Raw genomic sequence first — 23,654 nt, 5'->3', positions numbered from 1 at the left:
AACAATTAAATTAATTAAATAAATTATTTTTTTTAAAGTAAATAAATTTTCCTCAAGTTCAAACGAAAAAAATTACCACAATAGAAAGTAGTGGCATTGAGTTGGTACACTTTTTAACCCTTTAACTGCTGGCAACTTGAAAATGAAGCGCTCACTGTGTGTGGTCGGGTTATAGCGTTAATAGCCACTATGTTCGAAACATCTTCAGGAGTTAAAAAATGAAAAACATTTTGAAACATTGAAGCGTAACATAGCATAATTATTATCCTCAAATTTCTCCCGATTTTTCGACAAGGTGCTCCCTAGTTAAAAAAAAAAAGAAAAGACATTTCATATGTGCCTTAATCCACTTTCGTAATCACAAACGAACAAATTTTTCCAAGAATTACCGCTAGCTATATCTCCATCAACCAGTACACCCATTTAATCGCGATTACCTTCGTTTGATTTTCCAGGCCGAACGTGTGCAGGTCAAGATACAAGAATTACTGTTGCCCTGGCTGGACGAAGAAGCCGGAGACCGGTCTCTGCGTAATTCGTAAGTACGAGCTAACCGAGGTATTTCGAATCGAGGCTCGATCGTAATCAAGCCCACGAGTTCCCTCGTCCTGTAATTGGACGTGATCTCATAAGCTCGAGTACATTCAATTTTAGCGTTGATTATCGAGACGGGCAAGAGAAGCAGAAAGGAACATCGTGATCGTCGAGCACGCGCTCGTTCGCGACGAATAATTGCGTGGTTGCGCAACCATCCAAATGGGTGTTCACGCGACACGACCATCGACTTCTCCGACGAAATTGCTTTAATGGCCTATTACACGCTTCCTGTTGATCGCATTGTCCCTCCCGCTGGGGTTTGCAATTCGGTTGCATGCCGATGCAGCCGCGATATCGAGCCTCGATTCGTATTATTAGGTCATCCCGTAAGTTCCTGCCGAATGCGAGAAATATTTCAATGAAAATCCAAGGAAATTCTGTAGCGACGACGTAATGGTCTTATCAGAAAAATTTAAGAGAAAGTTGTGAAATTAGAAGGCGCTTACATTTTTTTTTTTTTTGTTTTTTATCAAATTTAGAGGTTCTGATGAAAATATTGATGTAAATTATAAAATTCGACAGGAACTTATGGGATGACTACTCGAAGTAACTTTGAATCTGGGAGAGAAATTTATTTGTATATTTATTTCGGGGTGTAAATCCATTGTAGTGTAGGAGGTACATTGGAAATAATAGAGAGTAGAATTTAAGAGAAAGGCAAACAGAGAAAAAGAAATAAAAATTTAAACAGAAAATATATTATTTTCTTTTTTATAAATTTGACGATTCGCGGAAGAGAAGGAAATAGAAGTGTTGGAATATTAAACAGGGCTTGGGTATATTGCAATTGAATCTTGAAATAAAATTTCTTGATTTTTCTTTGTAAATTTGATGATTCTTGGGAAGGAGAAAAATTGAAGATTAGAATATTTCAATAGAAAATATTCGTAGTAAGCTGCAATTTCGGAAGATGATAATAATAAAAATTATTCACAATGTTCTTTCTAAGTCAAAGATTTGGCTAACTTTGTAAACCTCGTTTAAAAAAATTGAATTCTTTTTGCATGAATTTTTTCACATTAGTGCAATAAAATTTTATTACGTAAAATGATAAGATATTCGAAAGAAAAAGGAACAGGTAAGGAATTCATAGAAAACAAATCTGTCTCTTTTCTAGCCGTATGTACGAGAAGATGTGGTCCATTGGGCAGATGCATAAGGCCGAATATTTGTTTGTGCGAGGGTGGCACAGTCGCCTCTTCTTGCAGCAGCAGTCAAACCAAAGGTTTGAACAGACATTCCTATCTTTCAAATAACACAAAGAAGAAAAAAATATTGTTCCGAACGGTCCCAATGGCCGATGTAATTAAGTACATAAAGTACATAATTAACAAGCAAATAACATAGAAAATGTCTTATATGTACATAAGAACGGGTGTATTCCCGAAGCTAAAATTTTATATTAGGAGTCCCTTCGCACCCTTCAGTCCCTTAAGACGGTATTCTGGTTTTGAACTTTCAAAAAATTAATTTTTTCTTGGATTTTCGTAAAGTATAAGTATTCTAGGACATGTGTGCAACAGGATTTGTTTGAATTAGTAAAATTAACTTAGGTGTAAACGTTTGAAGGATGTAGTCGAACCGTGATGAAGTGGATAAACGAATCTTTAAACGCGTTTTTCTCGAAACCTCATTTTTCGAAACGGTTTACACGATATCTCGAGATCTAGTTCATCAGTTGACTTGAAATTTGTAGAGAATCTTTCACTCCTTTCATTCCCTTCACACCAAGTTTCATCCCGAAATTGGCCATTGGGGCCATTCGGAACAACAGCCGAAGAAAAACAAATCCCACTCACGAAACTTACTTCAAACACCGTCATTGACAGTTTCTACACACGAAAGTGGTAACGCTGTGGAAAGAGGCGAATCGAGCAGATGCAGAGCGCATTGCGTGAACGGTAACTGTGCCGAAGGCAGATGCCAATGTCGCGGCGGTTATCAGGGCGAATTCTGCAACGAACGTGAGTACCGAAGTTATGTCCGTTCGATTTCTCGTCAAGTAGAATTCGTGACTTCATCTTCCATTTGAAACAGCCATTTGTCGAGAGCCATGCTTGAACCAAGGAAGATGCATCGGTCCGGATCGTTGTGCCTGCATCTACGGCTACACAGGCAGACGATGCGAAACAGATTACAGGTATGCGATCACATTTGTCACGATGCTTCGATACGTCTCGAGTGTGTAATGGTCCTCTCTTCGATGACGTATCCTAACAGAACTGGGCCATGCTACACGAAAGTGAAAAATGGACAGTGCCTGGCGAATCTACAGGGTGTCGTATGCACACGGCAGTTGTGCTGCGCCACTGTCGGCAAAGGTTGGGGCCATCCTTGCGAAAGATGTCCTGCTAGACTGGACTGCGAGTTGGGACACTTGAAGACCAACCAAGGGCAATGCGTCGGTGAGTAACTATGATTAACCCTCTGCATTTGTTATCATTAGACTGCGGATTTTTAGGCAAATTCATATTTTTAGGAGTATGATAAAAAAAAAAATAAAAGCTGGATAGGCAATTGTTTTATTCGCTATATATTATAGTGGATACTATATTTTGGATCTATTTACATATTTTTGCTGGTTATATGCATTCTGTGTATTTTGGCATTTTTAAATTTTCCATATGTGCATAGAAATCTGCAGTCTAGTTATCATGTATTATTTTTATATTTAGGTATATTCTGTATTTCTGTTCACAGATGTCATTTCATATTATTTTTTAGTAAAATACACATTTTTTTGCAAGTGGCCATACTGTTACATTTGGTGTATTTAACTATTAACAAAGAACAGAAAAAAATGTTCTTTCCCCCCTTTTGAAGAATTTAGGTAAATTGAGCTGGAAAGGGTTAAATAAAGAAATTACCAGAGATTCAAAATTCAAGTTCTTAACCATTCTAATTTCGCGCACTTATCACACCACAGAGAAATGTAAAAAATGTAATGTTTAAAAAATTTTGCATAAAATGAAACCGCATGTTATTGTGTTAAACATACGCAAAAATGAAAAGAAAAATTATAAATATTGTATTTTCAATGAAAATTAATTCCCACCAGCTATCCCATATCTGAGCACAATGCGACCGAAAAGGGTTAACTTAGGATTGATAATTTATTTAAAAAATTTGACAGGTAAAATTCGACTAGCCTTAGAGATGCGAAAATAAAGTTTCAAGTTTCCAGAATAATTTCGTTTCCGTCCTCCCTTCGTATCTATTCAATTTTCAAAAATACAATTTCTAAATGAATTATTCTCCATACTCTACTATCAGGTCTGGTACTTTCAGACTTCAATCCACTGTTTTTCTTTTTTTCGTACTTTTACTAATTAGACATCAACGAGTGCGAGGCGATACCAGGACTGTGCGAGGGTGGAAAGTGTTTGAATACACCTGGCTCTTTCACCTGCGAGTGTCCAGATGGACAGGCCAGAGATCCGGAAACAAACGCTTGCAAGGATAGAGACGAATGTCAGGAGGAAGGAATCTGCGTGGATGGACGATGCGTGAACACGAACGGTGGCTACTATTGTCTCTGTAATCCTGGATTCATTCAGAGTCAAGATCGAAGATTTTGTATCGGTACGAAATACAGAACTATTCGACAACCTATAATTCATTCTAAATTGAATGGTTTATTATTGAAATTTTTGGCAAATAGAAACCAAACAGAAATCTCTATTTTTAAGTAATAAAGAACATATTACTATTATTACTAACACTGTCTTTCTTTTACAATGCTTCTATTCGATCTAAGTGTAGATGTGCAATTTATTTCAGCATGCAACAGATCTATCATTGAAAGAACATAAGTCCACATTTTATTTTAGCCAATTTGATAATATTTAGTGTTTAAATACGAACAAACTCAGTTTCTTTGAATAACTATAACAATAACACTAGACACTATTTCACATTGTTTCGGTGGCAAAATGTATCCTATTGGTCCTGCACAATCACAATTTTCGTACTTTTGCCCTTTCGAGATTAATCGACTCAAATACCGAAATAATTATTAAAAAAACTTCAGATGGAAGACAAGGACTGTGCTACACGTCGGTGAACAGAAATGGCCAATGCAAAAATCGATTGGCAATGAGACTGAGCAAGAAGGACTGCTGTTGTGGCAAGAACATGGGTCGCGGCTGGGGTGACGAGTGCTACATTTGTCCTAATTACGGAAGTGGTATGTAGAACACGAGCAAAGAAAACAAAAAAAAAAAAAATGTCAAATTACTACGTTCACAGCGAATAATAGCGGTAAAGTGGAACGGATAAAAGTCACCTAGAAAGCGCAGATAATGCCTAGAGTAAACGGCGAGTAACGGGATCCGTGTTATTACTCAATTATAGACGATTACAACAGGCTTTGCTTGCAACAACTGCAGCCGATCACCGCGATAAACGAGTGCGCGTTGCGGCCGGACATTTGCGGAAACGGGAAGTGCATCGACACGAAGGACGGCTACGAGTGCGATTGTTATCCAGGATTCACGAAGAAGGCCGGCAGATGCGAGGACGTAGACGAGTGCCTGTTGGGATACTGCCACGGTGGAACATGTCAGAATTACGAGGGAAGCTTCACGTGCCACTGTCCTCCGGGTTTTGTCGTTTCCGGCGAAGGCAGATATTGCACGGGTATGGATTTTTGCAGATCATTTTCAATATAACGAAAGGATTGAAAATGGGGAAAATAGAATTTTTGCGAATTGAGCTTTGCAAACAAAAATTAATTTTTGCGAATTAAGTTTTGTGAACAAAAGTTAATTTTTGTAAATTTTTAACACATTCGCTGCCACCAGAAAATCCATAGCACCCTGGACAATACATTCTGGACCGCACACGCTGCGTCGGTGGCAGCGAGCGTGTTAAAGCGCACAGTGGTTCTAAACTTTTCGTAGATAGAGTATATTTCCGAGATAAAAATTCGAGTGTAAGGACTGTAAAAATTACACAGTTATTAAACGATCGAAAACAATTCTCTTTCATAGATCACGATGAATGCCAGGATACAGGAATGTGTAACAATGGACACTGTATCAACATGAATGGATCATTCAAGTGCCAGTGCAACGATGGTTACGTCTTATCTCCCACAAGAAACACTTGTATCGGTGAGTGTTAAATAGAATGATATTTATAATGTTTTCACCTGTAATTAATCAATTGCTCATTTACAGATATCAACGAATGCGCTGATAATCCAAGAATCTGTCTAAATGGTCGATGTGAAAATACACCAGGATCCTATCACTGTATCTGCCAATCTGGATTCACACCTTCGCGAGATAACACATTCTGCGTGGATATGGACGAGTGTTCCACGAGTGGAATGTGCGAGAATGGGAAATGCGTGAACATGGAGGGTTCGTTCAAGTGTGTCTGCGACTCTGGCTTCCGGATTGGACCGGATCAAAGTCACTGTATCGGTTAGTGTTGTGAATTATTAAAAAAGAATTTTTGAAAATTCTGATATTGGAAAAATAATTAATTTTATTATTCGTTAGACATCGACGAGTGCCTGAGTAGACCATGCCAGAATGGTCGTTGCATTAACACTCCCGGTAGCTTCCGGTGCGAGTGTCATCCTGGATTCAATTTAGGTCCAGATGGAAGATCTTGCTTAGGTTGGTAGAAATTTTTGCCTTTACTATACGAAGCAAGAAGTCGATTAATATTCGAATATTTTAATTGCCAACAGATACCAGGAGGGACTTATGCTACTCTCAGTATCGAGATGGACAGTGTTCCAACCCTACGTCAACAGCAGTAACAAAATCAAGTTGCTGCTGTTGCACCGTGATATTAGGACAACCTATGGGCTGGGGAAGTACCTGTCAACCTTGTCCACTTCCTAGCAGCAGCGAATTCGACGCGTTGTGTCCGCATGGCGCCGGAATGACTTACAATGGAGATGGTAATTTGATAAAGACGATAGATATTATACGAAATTTTTTTTTAACTGCAACAAACACTATTCTTCGATTCCTCGACAGTAACATACCAAGAATTGCATGAACTTTAAGTTACCAGGAAAATAACTCCGAATTTTTCAACACTGAAGTAATCACTTCTGCAATCAATTTTCGAATTTTGTTAGAAATTCGAAATTTCATATTGCACGACTTAAGGGGGGAGATTCGTGTAACTCGCTAAAGATAAGGTGATCTTTGTGAATTTATTCTTCAGAAACTATCGAATAGATCTTTTTGAAACTTTCACGATATTTTATTCAACGTGTTATTTTGTGGTGCTGGATATTCGTGGAATATACGCAAAGATACACTAAATTCATATATATATTCTTGAAATAATTACATCTGATAAAAAGCGCGTTGGAAAACAACAGACTTCTGAACAATTGAAAACAGGGCTTCGCCTTACCGACGGGTTGCAACACATTTAAAAGAGTAGAAAATATTTTTTTTTCGGGTAAAATAATTCGATTATTATAAACTGTAGGGGTATTTCGTCGCGGCCTAAAACATAAAATTCACATAGTTTTCTATTCTTTATAAAATTACACTCTGGATGAACCTAAATTTGCAAATAAAAAAGATGCAAAATTGAGAAAATGGCGGCACTTTGAAGAAATACTGCGATTTTGACGAAAAATTTTCGTCTTAATCGTGCAATAAAAGTAATTAAAATGAATAATATCGTTAAAATTGCAGGTTCGTTCAGAGCAGAATTTATTTATCTACGTACTCACACATGGCCAAGTCGAATTATGCTGCACGCCATTTCGAAAAAAGTCGTTTCGAGAAAAACGCGTTTAAAGTTTTAGTGTAAAGTTTTTGAACCTCCGTCAAAAATCTGTATAAAATCTGTTGTAGCCTTGTTAATACTTCGAATTTCAGTTTACAACTTCACAGACATATTTTTCAGACGTACCACTATTGATTGAAGCAAAAACCAAATTTTTTTTCGACCTGTTACACGAGTCTCCTGAATACTCGATAATCTTAAACAGCAGAGACCTCTAATTCTTCTGAATACTTATTTTCGATCCATTTCTCTGAAACAGATATCAACGAGTGCGCACAGAATCCGAACATTTGCGTAAACGGCGGCTGCGAGAATCTGATGGGGACTTATCGATGCATCTGCGACAGCGGCTACGAAGTGGACGCGTCAGGGAAGATATGCACGGACATAAACGAGTGTGCATTGGAGGATTCATTGTGCAGCGGTGGCCAGTGTCGAAACACTCCTGGAAGCTTCCAGGCAAGTATCTGCTCGTCTGTTGAACCGAGTTTCGATTAGATCTAAAGCACGTTAAGTGATTCCCCCTGACCAATTGAGATATTTAAGCGTGATATTCGCACAGTGTGTTTGTCCAAGCGGCACGCGATTCAACACGCAGAATCACATGTGTGAGGACATCGACGAATGCGAGGAGTTAGGGCCAGATATCTGTCTGAACGGGATATGCGTGAACACTCCGGGCTCATACGGGTGCGAGTGCTCCCCTGGATACGTTCTGGACCACACTGGCCATATATGCATGGGTATAAATAATAAACGAAAATTTTTATTTCATCTATAAAAGAAAAATCAATTTTATCAATGAAAGGAAATTTTGTTGATATTCTTCCACTGGTAACGTTGTGGAAATCAAGGAAATGTAGGGTGATTAAAAAAAAATTGTAACACTTGCATGGAAAATTTGCATATGCGCATATTTTCTTTTCTTCGCAAAATGTCACAAGTGGAGACTTTTTAAAGTCTCTCTAGAGTTAGTTTACTTGCATATGAATTATAAAATATAAAAGTTGACATTTGTTTTTCAACCACCCTGTATAATGTAATTGAAATTTCCCTTAGACAATAGGAGGGGTTCCTGTTGGACCAAGATGATAGACGGTCGATGTGAATACAATCTACCCAGATTGGCGCTCAAGTCAGAGTGCTGTTGTTCGGTAGGAGTTGCTTGGGGCAGTCCTTGCGAAATCTGTGACCATTCGATCTGCGAATGTTCCAAGGGATACGCGAAATTCGGCGGAAAAGAGTGTGTGGATGTAAACGAATGCGAATTGAACAGTGGTATCTGCAAGGGCGGTGGCACTTGCGTGAACACCGACGGATCATATCGTTGCGAGTGTCCTCCTGGCTTGACTCTAGACGCAACACGTGAGTTTTCAAGCTTGTACAAAAATACTTCTAATTTCTTCGATTTTTTCATCAATATTTCCTGGCTGTACTGATAAAACCGGGCCAAAAAATGTCCGATTTTACTTTAGGGTGAAAAAATGTAAATACTACCCCTTTATATATCGGTAATACACTCTAAGTCATTCATTCTAGATCTACGTCATGTAAATTACGCTAACCCTTTATAACGCTATATTTTGTAAGTTTCACAGTGAATTAGTTTCACCAATTTCTTATCAATTCTTCTCCTGTCAAAATATAAAATCATAATGAACCATCATTTTTCTTCTCACGAACGACGAAAAATCAGGGTTAACGTATCGACTTAGCGTGTGTCACCAGTAAATTCGCGATTTAATTGTTGACAAATTTGTTCAGACACCACGTGCATAGACACTAGACAAGAGACCTGCTTCTTGGATCATCGTCACGGGCAATGCTCGAATCCGATAGAAGGCCAATTTTCCAAGGCTCTCTGCTGTTGTTCCGTGGGTCGAGCATGGGGCACGGAGAGATGCGAATCCTGTCCAAAGCCAGGCACCCACACGCACCAAGAATTGTGTCCCAGGGGAGACGGTTTCACGGACAAACAGGACATCAACGAATGCATCGAGTTTCCTGGAATGTGCCTCAACGGAAGATGCAAGAACACGATTGGAAGCTTCGGTTGCAAGTGCAATCAAGGCTTCGCGTTGGACGAACACGGGATCAAGTGTAACGGTGAGTGTCAAGAGTCGTAAAACACAAACGCAAAATAGAAACGACGATAAACGTGTAAATTTGAAAAATTAAGACCAAATAAAATTGTAGAACTGTAGTTTACATTCGAGACCAGTTCCGCCAGCCGGCGTAACGCTAATTAAAACTGATTCTTGATATTAAATGGAACCTGACATCTTTCGATAATCTGTGAATTTATTATTTATGCACAGACATCGATGAATGCGAGATCATGCACGGAGTGTGCGGGAACGGAACCTGCAGAAACACGCCTGGCAACTTTCAGTGTGACTGCAGTCCCGGGTATCGCAGCAGCGATATCATGAAAATTTGCATGGGTACGTAACGTCGAGCTAAATCGAGCCAAACCGTTCCCTACATGTCTTAAACACTTCCAACTAAGATGCTTCCAAAAAAAAAAAAAAACAACGAAATATAATTGACACTAATCGACGCACGATCTGTGAGAAACTTAATCGAACCACTCGAACTGATCCACCGAGCGTAATAAAATTTCAGACATAAACGAGTGCAAAGAAACGCCAGGACTCTGCCGCGGAGGCACCTGTATCAACACAGAGGGCAGCTTCAAGTGTCAATGCCCGCCTGGACACGAGTTAGGCCCTGACAAGCAGTCCTGCAAGGATATTGACGAGTGCTCGAGAACCAGCGGGATCTGCTCGAACGGTGTCTGCGAGAACATGATGGGCACTTATCAGTGCATATGCGACGATGGTTATCAGCAAACTGGATTGAAGTCCCACTGCGAGGATATAAACGAGTGCGCCAGCAACAACGGCGGCTGCGAGGATATCTGTCTGAACACGCCTGGCAGTTTTTCTTGCTCGTGCAGGTGGCTCTTCTTTTCCAACGTTTCAATATTTACAGCGTGATTGATCATTTGAGAAGATGTTATTAACCCATTTGCATCACAGCTCTGAATAGGCTACTAGCGTTATTCATCTGAGACGTTCAATTGGCAGTCGGCCCAATATTTCTTGTGTTTTTCTTTATTACTGATTTCACTCCGAAATTGCGTGCAATAATTCAAAATTATTAAGAAATTTTGAGATCCTTCTATACAATCGTCATGTGCGGATTATTCCGATTACGGATGCAAATGGGTTAACCACTTGGCTTTGGAATAACGTCTCGAGACGAATTGCAAGTGTCCTTACTCGTCGTCTGACCTTTTCACTTTGATAACGATTTTTTCACGTATCTCTTCTTGTAATTCTTTGTGTATTGTAATAATACGAATCGTTACACCAGATCGATCTTTTATTTTTGTTACTTAACCGAAGATTTTCCTCGGTTAATTACTGCAAAATTAAGTAGACGCTTATAAATTCAAACCCAAGTGGTTAATAAGTTGCTGGAAATCGACGTGAAGATCCGATAGATTGGAAGTTCAGTTCTTGGAATTTTATAAAACTTGAATTAACCTTATTCTCTCTTCTTTTTCTTTTAATTATTTCTTTTTCGCGTGTGTTTCAATAGCACCGGATTCGCGTTGAATCTGGACGGTCGATCTTGCGTGGACGTGGACGAGTGCAAAGAGAATCCTCGAATCTGTAACGGTGGGAAATGCAGCAATATTGCTGGTGGATATATATGCACTTGCACCGATGGGCTAGCACCTGGGAAGGACGGTGTATCTTGCATAGGTAAATGATATTTTGTAGACTAGACGATCGAGCAAGGTTTTTTTCAATAAAGTTTTGTACGTTGAATAAAAATTTCGAACACCTGAATTCCTCGAATAATCCTTTATTCACTTGTTTACTTTGCACTGTCTTCGGCTGAATCTTTTTTTCTCTCTCTCGAAAAAAAAAAAAACTTAACACCGTAGACGTTGCTTTCACGTTGCTTCAACTCTTTAGATATCGACGAGTGCACCACGCAGCCTCACATTTGCGGTTACGGTGAATGTTACAACACTATTGGTTCCTATAACTGTCGTTGCGAGGAAGGATACTCCGTGAAACCGGAACAGGGTCCAGGATGCACAGACGACGACGAGTGTCTGTTAAATGCATATTCTTGCAGCGAATTCGCCGAATGTCAGAATACTCAGGGCTCTTACGAGTGTACCTGTCACGAAGGCTTCGTAGGTAACGGAGTCGAGTGCAGGGACATTAACGAGTGTTTGACGAACAACGGAGGATGTGATTCTAACGCACAGTGCATTAATACCGAAGGATCATTCAAGGTATTACTTCTGACTGAGCAGAATATCGCGAGATTTCGTTCATAATTTTTCACGAATTTTCTTTTTTTATTGCATTGCTCGAAGAAATTTCTTGATTTTTCCAGTGTGTCTGTGACGCTGGATTCAGAGGCGATGGCTACAATTGCAAAGATATCGACGAATGCGCGAACGACAATACTCTCTGCGAGAATGGACACTGTTTGAATTATCCTGGGTCGTTTCGATGCGAATGTGAGATGGGTTTCATGCATCCCGATGAAAATAACGACCAGACTTGCGTGGATATAAACGAGTGCGAGATGTTCAGTAATTTGTGTGTCTTTGGACGTTGTGAGAATATATTCGGTATGTTCCGTTGCGAATGTAACGAGGGCTATAAATTGGACGGTTCTGGAGGGAATTGTACAGATATCGACGAATGCGAGAATCCACAATCTTGTCAGTATGGTACTTGCATTAATACTCAGGGAAAATACGTATGCAAATGTCCTCCTCATTATGAATTGGTCGAAGCTGGAAACGCCTGCGTTGGTAAGTCATTTTTCAAAATAAACTTTCACGATCTTTAAGGCCACATTAGAATATTTAATTTTTTCTTTTTGGTATTGTAGATCAGCGAAAATTTTTCCAAATAAATTTTTAAGATCTTTGAGGTCATACTAGAATATTTAATTTTGTTTTCAGAATTGTAGATAAGCGAAAATTTTTACAGATAAATTAAAAAAATTTTTGAGATCATATTAGAGTATTTAATTTTTCTTTCAATATTGTAGATAGGCGAGAATCATTCTGTTTCACGGGTTTCGAGCACGGTACCGGAAAACCACAGTGCATCTTCGACATGTCCTCCTCAGTCACGAAAGCGACGTGTTGCTGCAGCATTGGCAACGCTTGGGGCAACAACTGCGAAGAGTGTCCTCAGGTTGGGACCAAAGAATTCGAGGAATTGTGTCCAGCTGGTCCTGGATACAGACCTAATCAGGTCACCGTAATTTTGGAAGACATTAACGAGTGTGAAGAACATGAGAATATTTGTCAGAACGGACACTGCACTAACACGTTTGGTAGCTTCATGTGCTCTTGCAATGAAGGTTTCATTTTGGACGATACTAAAACCAGTTGTATAGGTAATTACAAAATTTTTAATTATTTCATATCAAAAACCTAGTATTTATTTTTTCACTTATATTGTAGACATAGACGAGTGTGCCTTGCATCCAAAAATATGTGGAGTGGGATACTGTATTAATGATCAGGGCAAATATCATTGCGAGTGTCCAGAAGGATACATGGCGATGCCTGGAGGAAGTAAGTGAATTTTAATTAAAAGTATTTCTGAAAATTCCCGATAATTACACGAAATTATTTTGTCAGAGGAGTGTGTCGACATGAGAAAAGAATCGTGCTACGTCAACTACGAAGATGGTCAATGTTTCAATCCCATGATGCATACACAGACGAAAATGTTGTGTTGCTGTTCTATGGGAGCTGCATGGGGTAGTCCTTGTGAAAAATGTCCCGCTGAGAGGACTCGTAAGTATAAAAAGTATTATTTCAATGGAATTAACGAGAGGAAACTTTTATTGCGATCAAATGTTTCTCTGTTAGGCGAACATGAGATCCTGTGTGGCATGGTACCTGGTCAAATAGTGAACCCAATAACTAATCACTCGGAAGAGATCGACGAATGCGCCCTTATGCCAACGATGTGCACTCACGGGCGTTGCATGAACACTCCAGGAAGTTTCGAGTGCCAGTGCGATCGAGGATACGAGTACGATCAGGATTCTCATCAGTGTATCGATGAGAATGAGTGTCAGCAGGTAGAAAGACTACGAATAAAATTTATAAATATTTTCTCAGATACGAAGGACCCTAAGATTTAAAGTTGAATGCTTATTAACCCTTTTCTTACACGTTCGACTTCATCTACGCGCCCTCGGAATTTATTCTCCTTCACTGCGACGTTCGACAGTATTCTCCTTGACCAAAACGAAAAATAGTGAGAAAATCAAAATAATTTTACAGCGAAAGGGTTGTAAGCTGAAGATTCCAATTTTTGGTATCTATTTCGACGAATAATTTTGAACATTCGCGCTTTTCTCGTGTCTACAGATCCCGAATCCCTGCAGCGGTAACGCACAGTGCATCAACAAGCAAGGCTACTTCGAATGCGTGTGTCCAGCCGGATACAAGCTGGGCCTTAGCCAACGAGACTGCGTCGACATTGACGAGTGTTACGAACGACCTGGAATTTGCAGTAGTGGCGCCTGCAACAACTTGCAAGGCAGCTTTCAATGCATTTGCCATCCTGGTTTCGCGTTGACACGAGACAGGGACAACTGCGTGGACATTGACGAGTGTCAGCGCAATCCGAACATTTGCAACAATGGAACCTGCGTGAATACGCTTGGATCGTACAAGTGCACCTGCTATCAGGGATTCAAGCTCAGTCCTAACAACGACTGCGCTGGTAAATTTTCTTTTCTATGCGTACAATTTTAGTGACATTGATCTACGATTAAGACGTTGTTAATTTTGCAACAGATATCGACGAGTGTCGAATAATGCCGTTCCTCTGTCGCAATGGAAGATGTCGAAACACTATTGGTGCGTTTATTTGCGAGTGTGCCGATGGCTACGTCTTGGCTCAAGATGGCCAGCACTGTAGAGACATCGACGAGTGTCACGAGGTAAGTTCTTTTTCTTTTTACAAACGAAATTTAATATTCTATTTGATATTACACGATTGGAATAATTGTATTAGATTCCTGGATTATGTCCGTCGCCAGGAAAATGTCAGAATTTAATGGGATCTTACATATGCAACTGTCCTCCTGGTTACGAATTGGATCATACGAAGAAGAAGTGTGTGGGTAAGCAAAACAAAAATTTAATAGAAGAAATTGTACGAAACTTTCAGGGATGATTCTACAGGCAAAAATAAGACGAAAATCAAGAATAAAAAAATTGCGTTTAAGGCTTTGTTTTTTAGTTATTCACGTTTAAATATTACTGCGTAAATTTTCTAGCAATACTTGTGGAACACCCGGTATATAAAATATGTCTGCCTGTATGTTCCCTATTATCTCCTAAACCCTTTGACCGATTTGGACCAAATTTTGCATAGTTATTCTTTAGGGCCTTGCTGAAAATATAGGCTACTAAAAAATCTGAACACCCCTCTCTTCCCCCTGATTTCACCCCCCTGTCATTTTGTAATAATTTAACCCATTTTGCGATAACGCTGTGATAATTCGTAGTATATGTTAAATGTAATGTAAATACAATTGAAACTTGTTCAATATAGACGTGGACGAATGTGTGGAGACACAAGGAATCTGTGAAAACGGTCGCTGCATCAATACAGACGGAGGAGTGATCTGCGAGTGTCCAGTTGGCTACAGATTAAGCGACAATCTGAATTCAATGCGCTGTGTCGACGTCAGGGAGGAACTGTGCTACGATAGATACATCAGACACGTAGGAGGACGATGTTCGCTTCCTCGAACGGGTGGCATGACGAAGAAGCATTGTTGCTGCACGATGGGGAAGGCTTGGGGCAAATACTGTGAACAGTGCCCTCCGGAAGACAGCGGTAAAATATTTTTCAAAAGAAATACCAAAGAAAAAATAATTAAAAAAAAAATAAACAGATCAAAATTTCAAACGAAGTTTACGTGCCCCAATTCTCAAAATCTTTCAAAAGAAATACCAAAGAAAAAGTAATTAAGGAAGATGAACCACAGATCAAAGAAATACCAGAGAAAAAATAATAATAAAAAAAAGATCAAAGTCTCAAACGAAATTCACATATCCCCAATTTTTCTTTTTGCTTTCATTTTTTAGAGGACTTCAGAAGATTGTGTCCCGAGGGCCCAGGCAGAGACGACACAGGGATCGACTTAAACGAGTGCCTCTTCATGCAAGACGCTTGTGTTGAAGGCGAGTGCATAAACACCGATGGCTCCTTCCGGTGCGAGTGTCCATCTGGATACGTTCTGGACGCAACTGGCAGACGTTGCATCGACAATAACGAGTGCTTAAACCAGCAGAACATATGTGGCAACGGGACGTGCACGAATATCAAAGGTGGCTTTGAATGCTACTGCAACGAAGGATTCACCCCTGGAGTGAACCAGATCTGCGAGGATGTGAACGAGTGCCTGGAGATTGGCAACCAGTGCGCCTTCAGGTGCCACAATGCACCTGGCACCTTCAGATGCATTTGCCCTTACGGATACACTTTGGCTCCGGATGGAAGGCATTGTATAGGTAAGAGATGAAGTGAATTCGAATTTTCGATCCTTGTATGAGTAATTGGAAACATAAAAACTGTTTGAGCATCTTAATTACAAATTCTTTGTTCCTTCCATGAGCAAGAGATTTTTCAATTTATCATGATTTAACCTGTCTTAATATCTTTCTCACGTAAATTAAACAATTTTGGAACTTTCCTGGATATAATAATTTTGATCTAAAATTAGTCGTGTAAGAAGTATTATAGTATGAAAAAAAAATTGTCCTGGAATTTTTCTAAATTATTTGATAACTATGTCTGTAGACGTGGACGAGTGTGCAACACCAGCGAATAATTGCAAGTACCAATGCAAGAACCTCATTGGTTCTTTCATGTGCATCTGTCCACCTGGATATCAGCAAATTGGCATGATTGACGAGTGCAAGGATATCGACGAATGTGCGATTAATTCGGGTCTATGTCGAAATGGTCAATGCGTCAATATGGAAGGAAGTTATCAGTGTCTTTGCTACGATGGTTTCGAGCAGAGTCCTGATGGAAAGTCTTGCATAGGTAACGAATGGAAAAAGCCAATAAACTAATCGAGAAAAATGAACTCCGAATGAATTTCTACTTTAATTTCTTTTTCAGATCGTAGAATGGGTTATTGCTTCTTGCAAATAATTGGCGGCAGATGCACCGCAAGGACCTCCGACTTGAAAACAGTGACGAAAGCAGATTGCTGTTGCACAATGGGCGCAGCTTGGGGACCACACTGCGAGATCTGTCCTTCGAAGGACTCTGAAAATTATAACGAGCTCTGCTTGGACAAAGGCTTTACCATTGACGGCCAAGGTATACACATAAATTTTGACGATTATTTTTTTATTATTATTCCTATGCTACACAATTGGATATTGGGCAATTTTTTAGATATTGACGAATGCAGAACGATTCCTGATTTATGCAAGAATGGATTGTGCATCAATACACTTGGCTCCTACAGATGTGTTTGTAACAAGGGATACAAGCCTGACAGAATTGGAACTCAATGCGTTGGTAAGTATTCTCGAGTATTACGGATGCAATGAATTACTCAAAATTTCTTATTTTATATTTACTTGAATTTTTGTCGACTCTTTTAATTACAGATATAAACGAGTGCGAAGTGACACCGAAACCATGCAAGTACAGCTGCCAGAACACAGAAGGAAGTTTCATCTGTTCGTGTCCTGTTGGCTTTATCTTGAATCCTGACGGCATCAGTTGCAGAGATCTGGACGAATGTGCGACTGGAAATCATCTTTGTCAACAGAATTGCATCAATACTCAAGGAAGCTATACTTGCGGTTGTCAAGAGGGTTACACGCAAGATGGAGATGCTTGTCACGGTTTGTAGGATGTTAATTAATAATGAAGTTGCTTGTCCGATGTTTTGAACATTCAAGGATGCTACGCACAGAAAATTTCGCTATATACGCTACACTCTACATCAGTGTCCAAAATTTTCCAAAAAATCGCCACCGTAAATTTAACAACATTAACCCCTTAACTTGCACGCTCGAGTTAATTCGAGCGCGCTAAACAGGCCAAACTGTGCACACTCGAGATAATTCGAGCGGCGTTGTATTTGATGCTGCTATAATTTTTCACACTCGAATATATTCGAGAATTGAAAATAACAATGTGAAAGCTAAGAAAAAGAATCGTGTTATTGATATTTATCATTTACATAGGATTGTAAGCTATAATACTTATTTATTCGAAAATAAAATATAGCCTTTTTCCATGGAACAAAAGCGCAGTATATCGAAATTGTCCACTAAAAGAAAAGTTGAATCAGGAGTGATAACAAATGGAAACCTTTGAGGATATATTAAAAAACACCTTATCTCGCCGAACCCCAGAATATTTTCGCAGTACCCATTTTGGAAAACACCGCTGTTACTATCGCTAATAGTTCTATTCTTCGTTAATTTTCAATTTTTCAAAGCCACGTGAAAATTAAGTTACAGACTCAATATAGCCGCGAGATATCACGTTAAATAAACTACACTGAGTTGTAAATATTGAATAATAAAATCTCGCCCAAAAAATTAGTTCGCGAGATATCTCGTCCACAGATGCGAAAGGGTTAAATAGCTATTTAATTTCTCATTTCTTGCAGACATAAACGAGTGTGACCAGCCTGGAACCTGCCCCAAACCAGGCACTTGCATCAATACTCTTGGCAGCTTCCGGTGTATCTGTCCGAGAGGATTCAAGCTCGATCAGTCTGGCAGATTTTGCGTCGATCAGAACGAGTGTGCCGATGACGCGACTTGTGAACACGGTTGTCAAGTAAGTAGCATAATTTTCATTCTTCACACGAATATTTCAACGCATTCTTTCTCTCTCTTATCAAACTTATAGAACTTCATGGGAAGCTATCGTTGCGGATGTCCAGAAGGATTCGTTCAACACCTTTATTACAATCAGTGCATCGACGAAAATGAATGCAGCACTTCTCCATGCGGAGATAACACTTGTATCAACACCATTGGTAGCTACAAATGTGGCTGTCCAGATGGCTATCAGTTCGACAGTAACTTGCAGATTTGTGTTCAGGTAATAATTAAATTAATTTTTACCGATAGGATTTTAATTATCACAGACGATGTTAAAGACGTTGACGAATTTTTAGGTCAGCGCTGGGTGCATGGGAAGTCCTTGCGCATTCGGTTGCACACCTAACGGAGCAAACGGTTTCATTTGTGGATGTCCCACTGGTTATCAGAGAATTGGACAGGTTTGTAACGAAAGATTTAACCGAAAAATTAATTATAACTTTTTTAAGAATACACTCTGATAATTTTTTCTCCAGGGTCATTGTCTATCGACCATAAATCCGTTGTCTCAAGGACACTACGGCGAGGACATCAGCAACGCACCTACTTACGTGATCAATCCAGATCCTTATCACATACCACCAGCAGACGATAAGACTATATCGACAGAAGGTTGCTTCTCTTGCAAGGTACTTTAGAACTTCAAACTTACAATCCGTTTTAATTCGAATAATCGACTGAATAGATTGAAAAATTCGATCACCTTTTTCTTGGAATAGGTTAATGGTAAAGGAGGTATAAGAATAAAATCGACGGACGAGGAACTGAGTGCACGAAGGACAGAAATTATAAAGAGACGATTTGTCAGATCAGCGAAGAGGCATCATCATGGCGAAGAACATGTTCTTAAGATCAGTCTGCGACAGACCAGACACCGAATGAGAATCATTAAATTACAACCTGCTCTCAAGGTTCCTACTTTACAATTTAATTTACTTCAAATATTTAACAAATTTTCTTGTCTTATTAACCCATTGGCGGCTTTTCAGGAGGCAAATTTTGCAAACACTTCTTTTTTCTAAGTAGACAATGATGAGTTTGAGATTTGTTGGCGCCTATAGGCGCTTTGAAAATTTTCTCGCACTGTGCTGTTGGCGACTTTTTCTCCACTTTCATCTTAATTTAATCCTCAATTTTTGCTTCTCGCGCACGTCCACGTTAATTTAATAAAATGATAAATTTAAACATTTCTTTTAAATTTTGAAACGCCAAAACAGAAGATTTTGCTTAATCTTCTATTTTGCTAAAAGGGTTAATTTGGTGCCCAAAATAGCAATGAATATTTGTTATATTCTAAGTCACAAGACATATTATTTTTAGTAACTTCATATCACCGAAACAAAAAATCTTGAGGCCGCGATTAAACATCTACCGTCTGGTTAGGTCAGAGAAAGGGTTAATTTGGTGTCTAAAATAGCAGAGAATATTTTTGTACTTTTTAAGTCACAAGTTCGAATCAAATCGGTGCGCAAACGGTGAATAATACGCTTTCTATTTTTAATCGACAATTTGTTAAATCGTTTCGCAGGACAAAGACATGGAATACACGATAGTGAAAGGGAACAACGGGAACGACTTCGAGATCGTGAACGAACACGGTATTTCGGCTCTTCATTTCCGCAGTCGACTGAAGGAACCCGGTCAATTCCGGCTGGTGATACACGGACGCACGAGAAACGGTATCAGCGAGGAGAACCAAGTGTGGGAGAGGCCTCTAACATTCAGAGTGCATTTAATAGTGACGGAGTAATTGTTCGGGGTGACGCTGTACGAAGTTTCGGTTCTTTTAGTCAATTTTCACGTTGCCACGTAGAACACCGAAACGACAGCGATCCGATAAAACGGGAGATTGCCGGGCTGAGTATTATACAGGCACACGATTCCTTTTCGAATTTAGTTCCAAACGCTTGAAATTTTGTGTTCATTTGTTAACTTCCAATCTCACTGCCAAATAATCGTTTCCTCTTTTTTCTTTTTTTTTAACACTGCCTCTGCTTTATTCCTTTTTACATTTACTTTCTCGTATTTTTCTTCTTTTTTTTAAACGATAGATATCTTTTTGTTTCGTTTATTAAATGTAACTTTTGTAATGTGTTCTGTGACGAAAAGAAAAGACCAAAAAAAAAAAAAATCAGCTAAAAAAGAAAGACACTTAAAAGCTCGAGAAACTGCCTTCAGAATCTCTCTGCCATAAGGTTTAACTGCCCGCCGACAATATGTTACGCCACACGTAGAAATAACACTCTAGGGATGTACAAAAAGAAATGAAGTTTTCTATTAAGCCTAAGTAAATGAAGAAAAAAAATGTATACATACACAGACATAGCTTTATATATTTATAAACGTTTATAGTCGACTAGCAGATAACAGAACGGAGTCGATGTAAGAGATTTAACGGAACGGTTATAAACGAGATCTTTCGTGACACGAGTTTCGAAGAAATCTCTCGACAAAAGTGTCCATATATTTTCTCTCTCACATCGTCGCACGCAAGTGCCTTCAGGACAATTAAAAGAGAATTACATAAGCAAAGTAACGTTAATCGACTTGATAATATGTACAATTTAATTAGCGGCGATCCCTGCGTTCATCTTAATTGCACAGCCGTTTAAGGAAATGCAGGGTGAACGTACGATAAATATGTGAATAGAGACTACGATGGATAATTCTGTACAATCGGCGCGGATACACGAGGATTGTCCTAGCCGAGATGGTTCACAAATATATGTATTATAAATCTACGTCTATTTTGTTAATTAAAAATCATCTTATATGCTTCTTTCAATGACCATCCGAGTTGTATGAATTTTTCGACAGTAAACCAAATTTATACGTCAGATCGTGCGAGTAAACTTGTCCAGGATACAATATACAAGATGGAAAATTGCTTATGTTGATGGCGTCGGGGTAGTTTTGTGGCGACAAGATGAATCCGCTGTGTCTTTTATATCGAACACCGTCTTTCCCCCAAATTTCCCTTTCGTCCACGTTCAATCCGAGCGTCTATAATTCGTTATATTCATGATTTTCAACGGTTCGTACGATTTTAGCGAAGGGTTAAATTAAAGATAGCTAACGTCATCCAGACAGTTGCAGAAATCGTCGAAATCGGGTGGATAATAGGTATCGGGATTGGGTAAATCGTTTCCTGTGGAAAATTGTAGACCTGGTTTGTTCGAGTACACTTCTAAGGTTCTTCCTGAGCCGGCGTGCACGATTCTTTGGTGGAAAATATAAACACTAACTTCAATAGAGACACTAAATTCATCTTGCACTCGTAATGTGCAATTTTTAGCAGCGATTAAACTGACATCGTAATAATTGGTTTATTTATTTACTCACAGCTGTAAACTAGAGGTCTCTACTTCAAGTTTATTCATGTAAATACACGTGGATTAACGGATCCATATTTTAATTCGCGTCATTTTTAAAACCCGTGTATTAAATTCGGGAGAAAATACGTATTCGCGATTATTGAAAAAATATATTGCTATTATTTAAAATATGAATGTAATATTACAATTATTATTATTATTAGAAATATGAATATAATAATACACACATATTCGTGTATTTAAATGCACGCGAATTAGAGATCTATATATCTGTGCACACGGATACTGAAACGCACAATTACCTCCATACTAAAAGCACAGACTTTAATTATCTAATACATGTCACACGTGCCTCATTAATACACGTTCAAAATCATGATCTGCAGTATGAATCCATTACAGTACATGATACATATTGCAAACATTGAAAAATACAATTGAAATGAAAGAAAAGCAAAAAAAGGAATGAAAATTAATTTCCTTCGATGTTTTCTCTATGTTTTTTGTTCACAGTTTAAAGATTAACGAATTTTATTAATCGATTAATGCTTATCTCGATTCCACGACAAGAGCTACATAGGTTCAATGCGACGTTCACAGAGAAATTCTGCCCTATTACCTTCGAGTTTCGTGCACTTACCTAGCATGGAATCGATAACACCAGCAGTTGGGGCTGGTGATGCAGAGATTCTGGTTGTAACCACCCCCCGGTACGATGTAAAGCCGCCGTTTGGTTAACTGAGTCGGTAAACGTAGGTCGAACACTGTACGATCAACCGGATATATAGCACCTGTCGGCAAACTGTCCCGGATATCCGCGAACGTCCAACTACCTGCGTTCATCGAGATCACGTGTTTCTTCAATTCATCCGGACCAGTAGCCTGGCAATAATAGAAAAGAAAAAAAAAAAGAAAGAAAGAAGAACGGAGTAAGAGAAATAATTTAATTAACAGGTGCCACGAAATAATTATTGCCAATTAAATATTCACGAGCATTTTTCCTCGGAATAAAGGAATTCATAATTAATGTGCAATACGAAAATTACGTTATTTACGCTTGTTGTGAAAAAGAAAGAAACGTAATAAAAGGATGAATAAACGATCGAAAATTTTTACATGGCCTGCAAGATTCATCAGGCAATTAGTGGTAATGTTAACAGGTGTTGGTTGAGTGGTAGTTGCACGAATATTAATATGAAGCTGATTATCATCCGTCCAGGAATATTTAATCTGCGTCAACATATTTCCTGGATATCCTTCGCTGTTCGCCGGACTCAAGTGAGACATTACCTGTTTCATCGAAATAATACAATTTCACGTAACTTCGAATAAGTAGAAATGCTCGAATGTCACCGAGAAACGAACAAACACAAAGAACCACTTATTTAGAAAGTTGCATTCGTACCACGTGTCTGCTGTTCAATATGCACGAGTCCCAATTAACGTTGTCAAATCCAACGAAACCTCCGTTAAAATGGCTAACACCGTCCTTATCGTTAACGGACAAACAATACATCTCATTTTCGATCCTCATCTTAGCATGAGATACGCGATTCACAATTCTTCCGATTATACTTCCTATATACCTGTTCTTCAAATAACCTGATTATACATTTCCGTGAATATGTATTACGAAATATTTGGAGTATCGTGCAACGTATTTCCACTTCTTCGGCGATACTGATCATGATTTATAGAAAAGTTTTACCGTCCATGTCGTCAAATCCTAAAACAACGTCGCCCAAAATACCCGGCCGACTGGGTACTTTGATGGCCTGAATACCGGCGCCCCAAGAAATCAATTGCACCGATGCTTTGTGCCTGTTGGTCATTGTATATCTGACGGAAGGAATAATAGACGTGGAATAACCCAGAAAACCGGAGGAACGTCGACTAATATCCGCAATTTACCTTCTAACAATATCGAATGGTTTATTATGTTTATTACGATCCGGCCTGGGAACGAACCCAAAACCGTCTTCCTCGACGAAAGTCTCCGCGACAGACAT

General features: G+C 39.0%; 2 protein-coding genes across 2 annotated transcripts in view; one reads left to right on the top strand and one right to left on the bottom strand.

Moving 5' to 3' along the window:
- The window catches only part of LOC108576995 (fibrillin-2-like), a 34,675-nt gene extending 14,615 nt beyond the window's left edge, over window positions 1–20,060 (top strand). Inside the window, exons 2-41 of the mRNA XM_017940074.1 lie at window positions 456–538; window positions 1,715–1,822; window positions 2,427–2,561; window positions 2,635–2,737; window positions 2,818–3,002; window positions 3,931–4,179; window positions 4,628–4,783; window positions 4,951–5,235; window positions 5,589–5,711; window positions 5,778–6,026; window positions 6,105–6,224; window positions 6,299–6,514; window positions 7,625–7,824; window positions 7,928–8,108; window positions 8,425–8,730; window positions 9,130–9,471; window positions 9,684–9,809; window positions 9,991–10,324; window positions 10,972–11,138; window positions 11,355–11,683; window positions 11,788–12,214; window positions 12,457–12,810; window positions 12,878–12,991; window positions 13,058–13,216; window positions 13,292–13,506; window positions 13,799–14,156; window positions 14,231–14,376; window positions 14,451–14,559; window positions 14,994–15,281; window positions 15,533–15,958; window positions 16,248–16,496; window positions 16,575–16,778; window positions 16,857–16,982; window positions 17,075–17,314; window positions 18,091–18,263; window positions 18,336–18,530; window positions 18,607–18,711; window positions 18,787–18,939; window positions 19,030–19,221; window positions 19,839–20,060. Of these exons, the coding sequence (XP_017795563.1) occupies window positions 456–538; window positions 1,715–1,822; window positions 2,427–2,561; window positions 2,635–2,737; window positions 2,818–3,002; window positions 3,931–4,179; window positions 4,628–4,783; window positions 4,951–5,235; window positions 5,589–5,711; window positions 5,778–6,026; window positions 6,105–6,224; window positions 6,299–6,514; window positions 7,625–7,824; window positions 7,928–8,108; window positions 8,425–8,730; window positions 9,130–9,471; window positions 9,684–9,809; window positions 9,991–10,324; window positions 10,972–11,138; window positions 11,355–11,683; window positions 11,788–12,214; window positions 12,457–12,810; window positions 12,878–12,991; window positions 13,058–13,216; window positions 13,292–13,506; window positions 13,799–14,156; window positions 14,231–14,376; window positions 14,451–14,559; window positions 14,994–15,281; window positions 15,533–15,958; window positions 16,248–16,496; window positions 16,575–16,778; window positions 16,857–16,982; window positions 17,075–17,314; window positions 18,091–18,263; window positions 18,336–18,530; window positions 18,607–18,711; window positions 18,787–18,939; window positions 19,030–19,221; window positions 19,839–20,060 (8,452 nt within the window). The remainder of the gene's footprint in view (window positions 1–455; window positions 539–1,714; window positions 1,823–2,426; window positions 2,562–2,634; window positions 2,738–2,817; window positions 3,003–3,930; window positions 4,180–4,627; window positions 4,784–4,950; window positions 5,236–5,588; window positions 5,712–5,777; window positions 6,027–6,104; window positions 6,225–6,298; window positions 6,515–7,624; window positions 7,825–7,927; window positions 8,109–8,424; window positions 8,731–9,129; window positions 9,472–9,683; window positions 9,810–9,990; window positions 10,325–10,971; window positions 11,139–11,354; window positions 11,684–11,787; window positions 12,215–12,456; window positions 12,811–12,877; window positions 12,992–13,057; window positions 13,217–13,291; window positions 13,507–13,798; window positions 14,157–14,230; window positions 14,377–14,450; window positions 14,560–14,993; window positions 15,282–15,532; window positions 15,959–16,247; window positions 16,497–16,574; window positions 16,779–16,856; window positions 16,983–17,074; window positions 17,315–18,090; window positions 18,264–18,335; window positions 18,531–18,606; window positions 18,712–18,786; window positions 18,940–19,029; window positions 19,222–19,838) is intronic.
- Window positions 20,061–21,091: 1,031 nt separating this feature from the next.
- Window positions 21,092–23,654, bottom strand: LOC108576983 (aldose 1-epimerase-like). Its single transcript, XM_017940060.1, has 7 exons — window positions 23,557–23,654; window positions 23,354–23,484; window positions 23,054–23,247; window positions 22,762–22,935; window positions 22,286–22,527; window positions 21,388–21,529; window positions 21,092–21,313 (listed from the first exon to the last, which is right to left on the bottom strand). Exons 1-7 carry the CDS (start codon window positions 23,652–23,654, stop codon window positions 21,092–21,094), a joined length of 1,203 nt encoding a protein of 400 aa, XP_017795549.1.

Source organism: Habropoda laboriosa, unplaced genomic scaffold, assembly GCF_001263275.1.
Source record: "Habropoda laboriosa isolate 0110345459 unplaced genomic scaffold, ASM126327v1 scaffold440, whole genome shotgun sequence".
Taxonomy (NCBI): domain Eukaryota; kingdom Metazoa; phylum Arthropoda; class Insecta; order Hymenoptera; family Apidae; genus Habropoda; species Habropoda laboriosa.
This window is presented reverse-complemented; position numbering and strand designations above follow the sequence as displayed.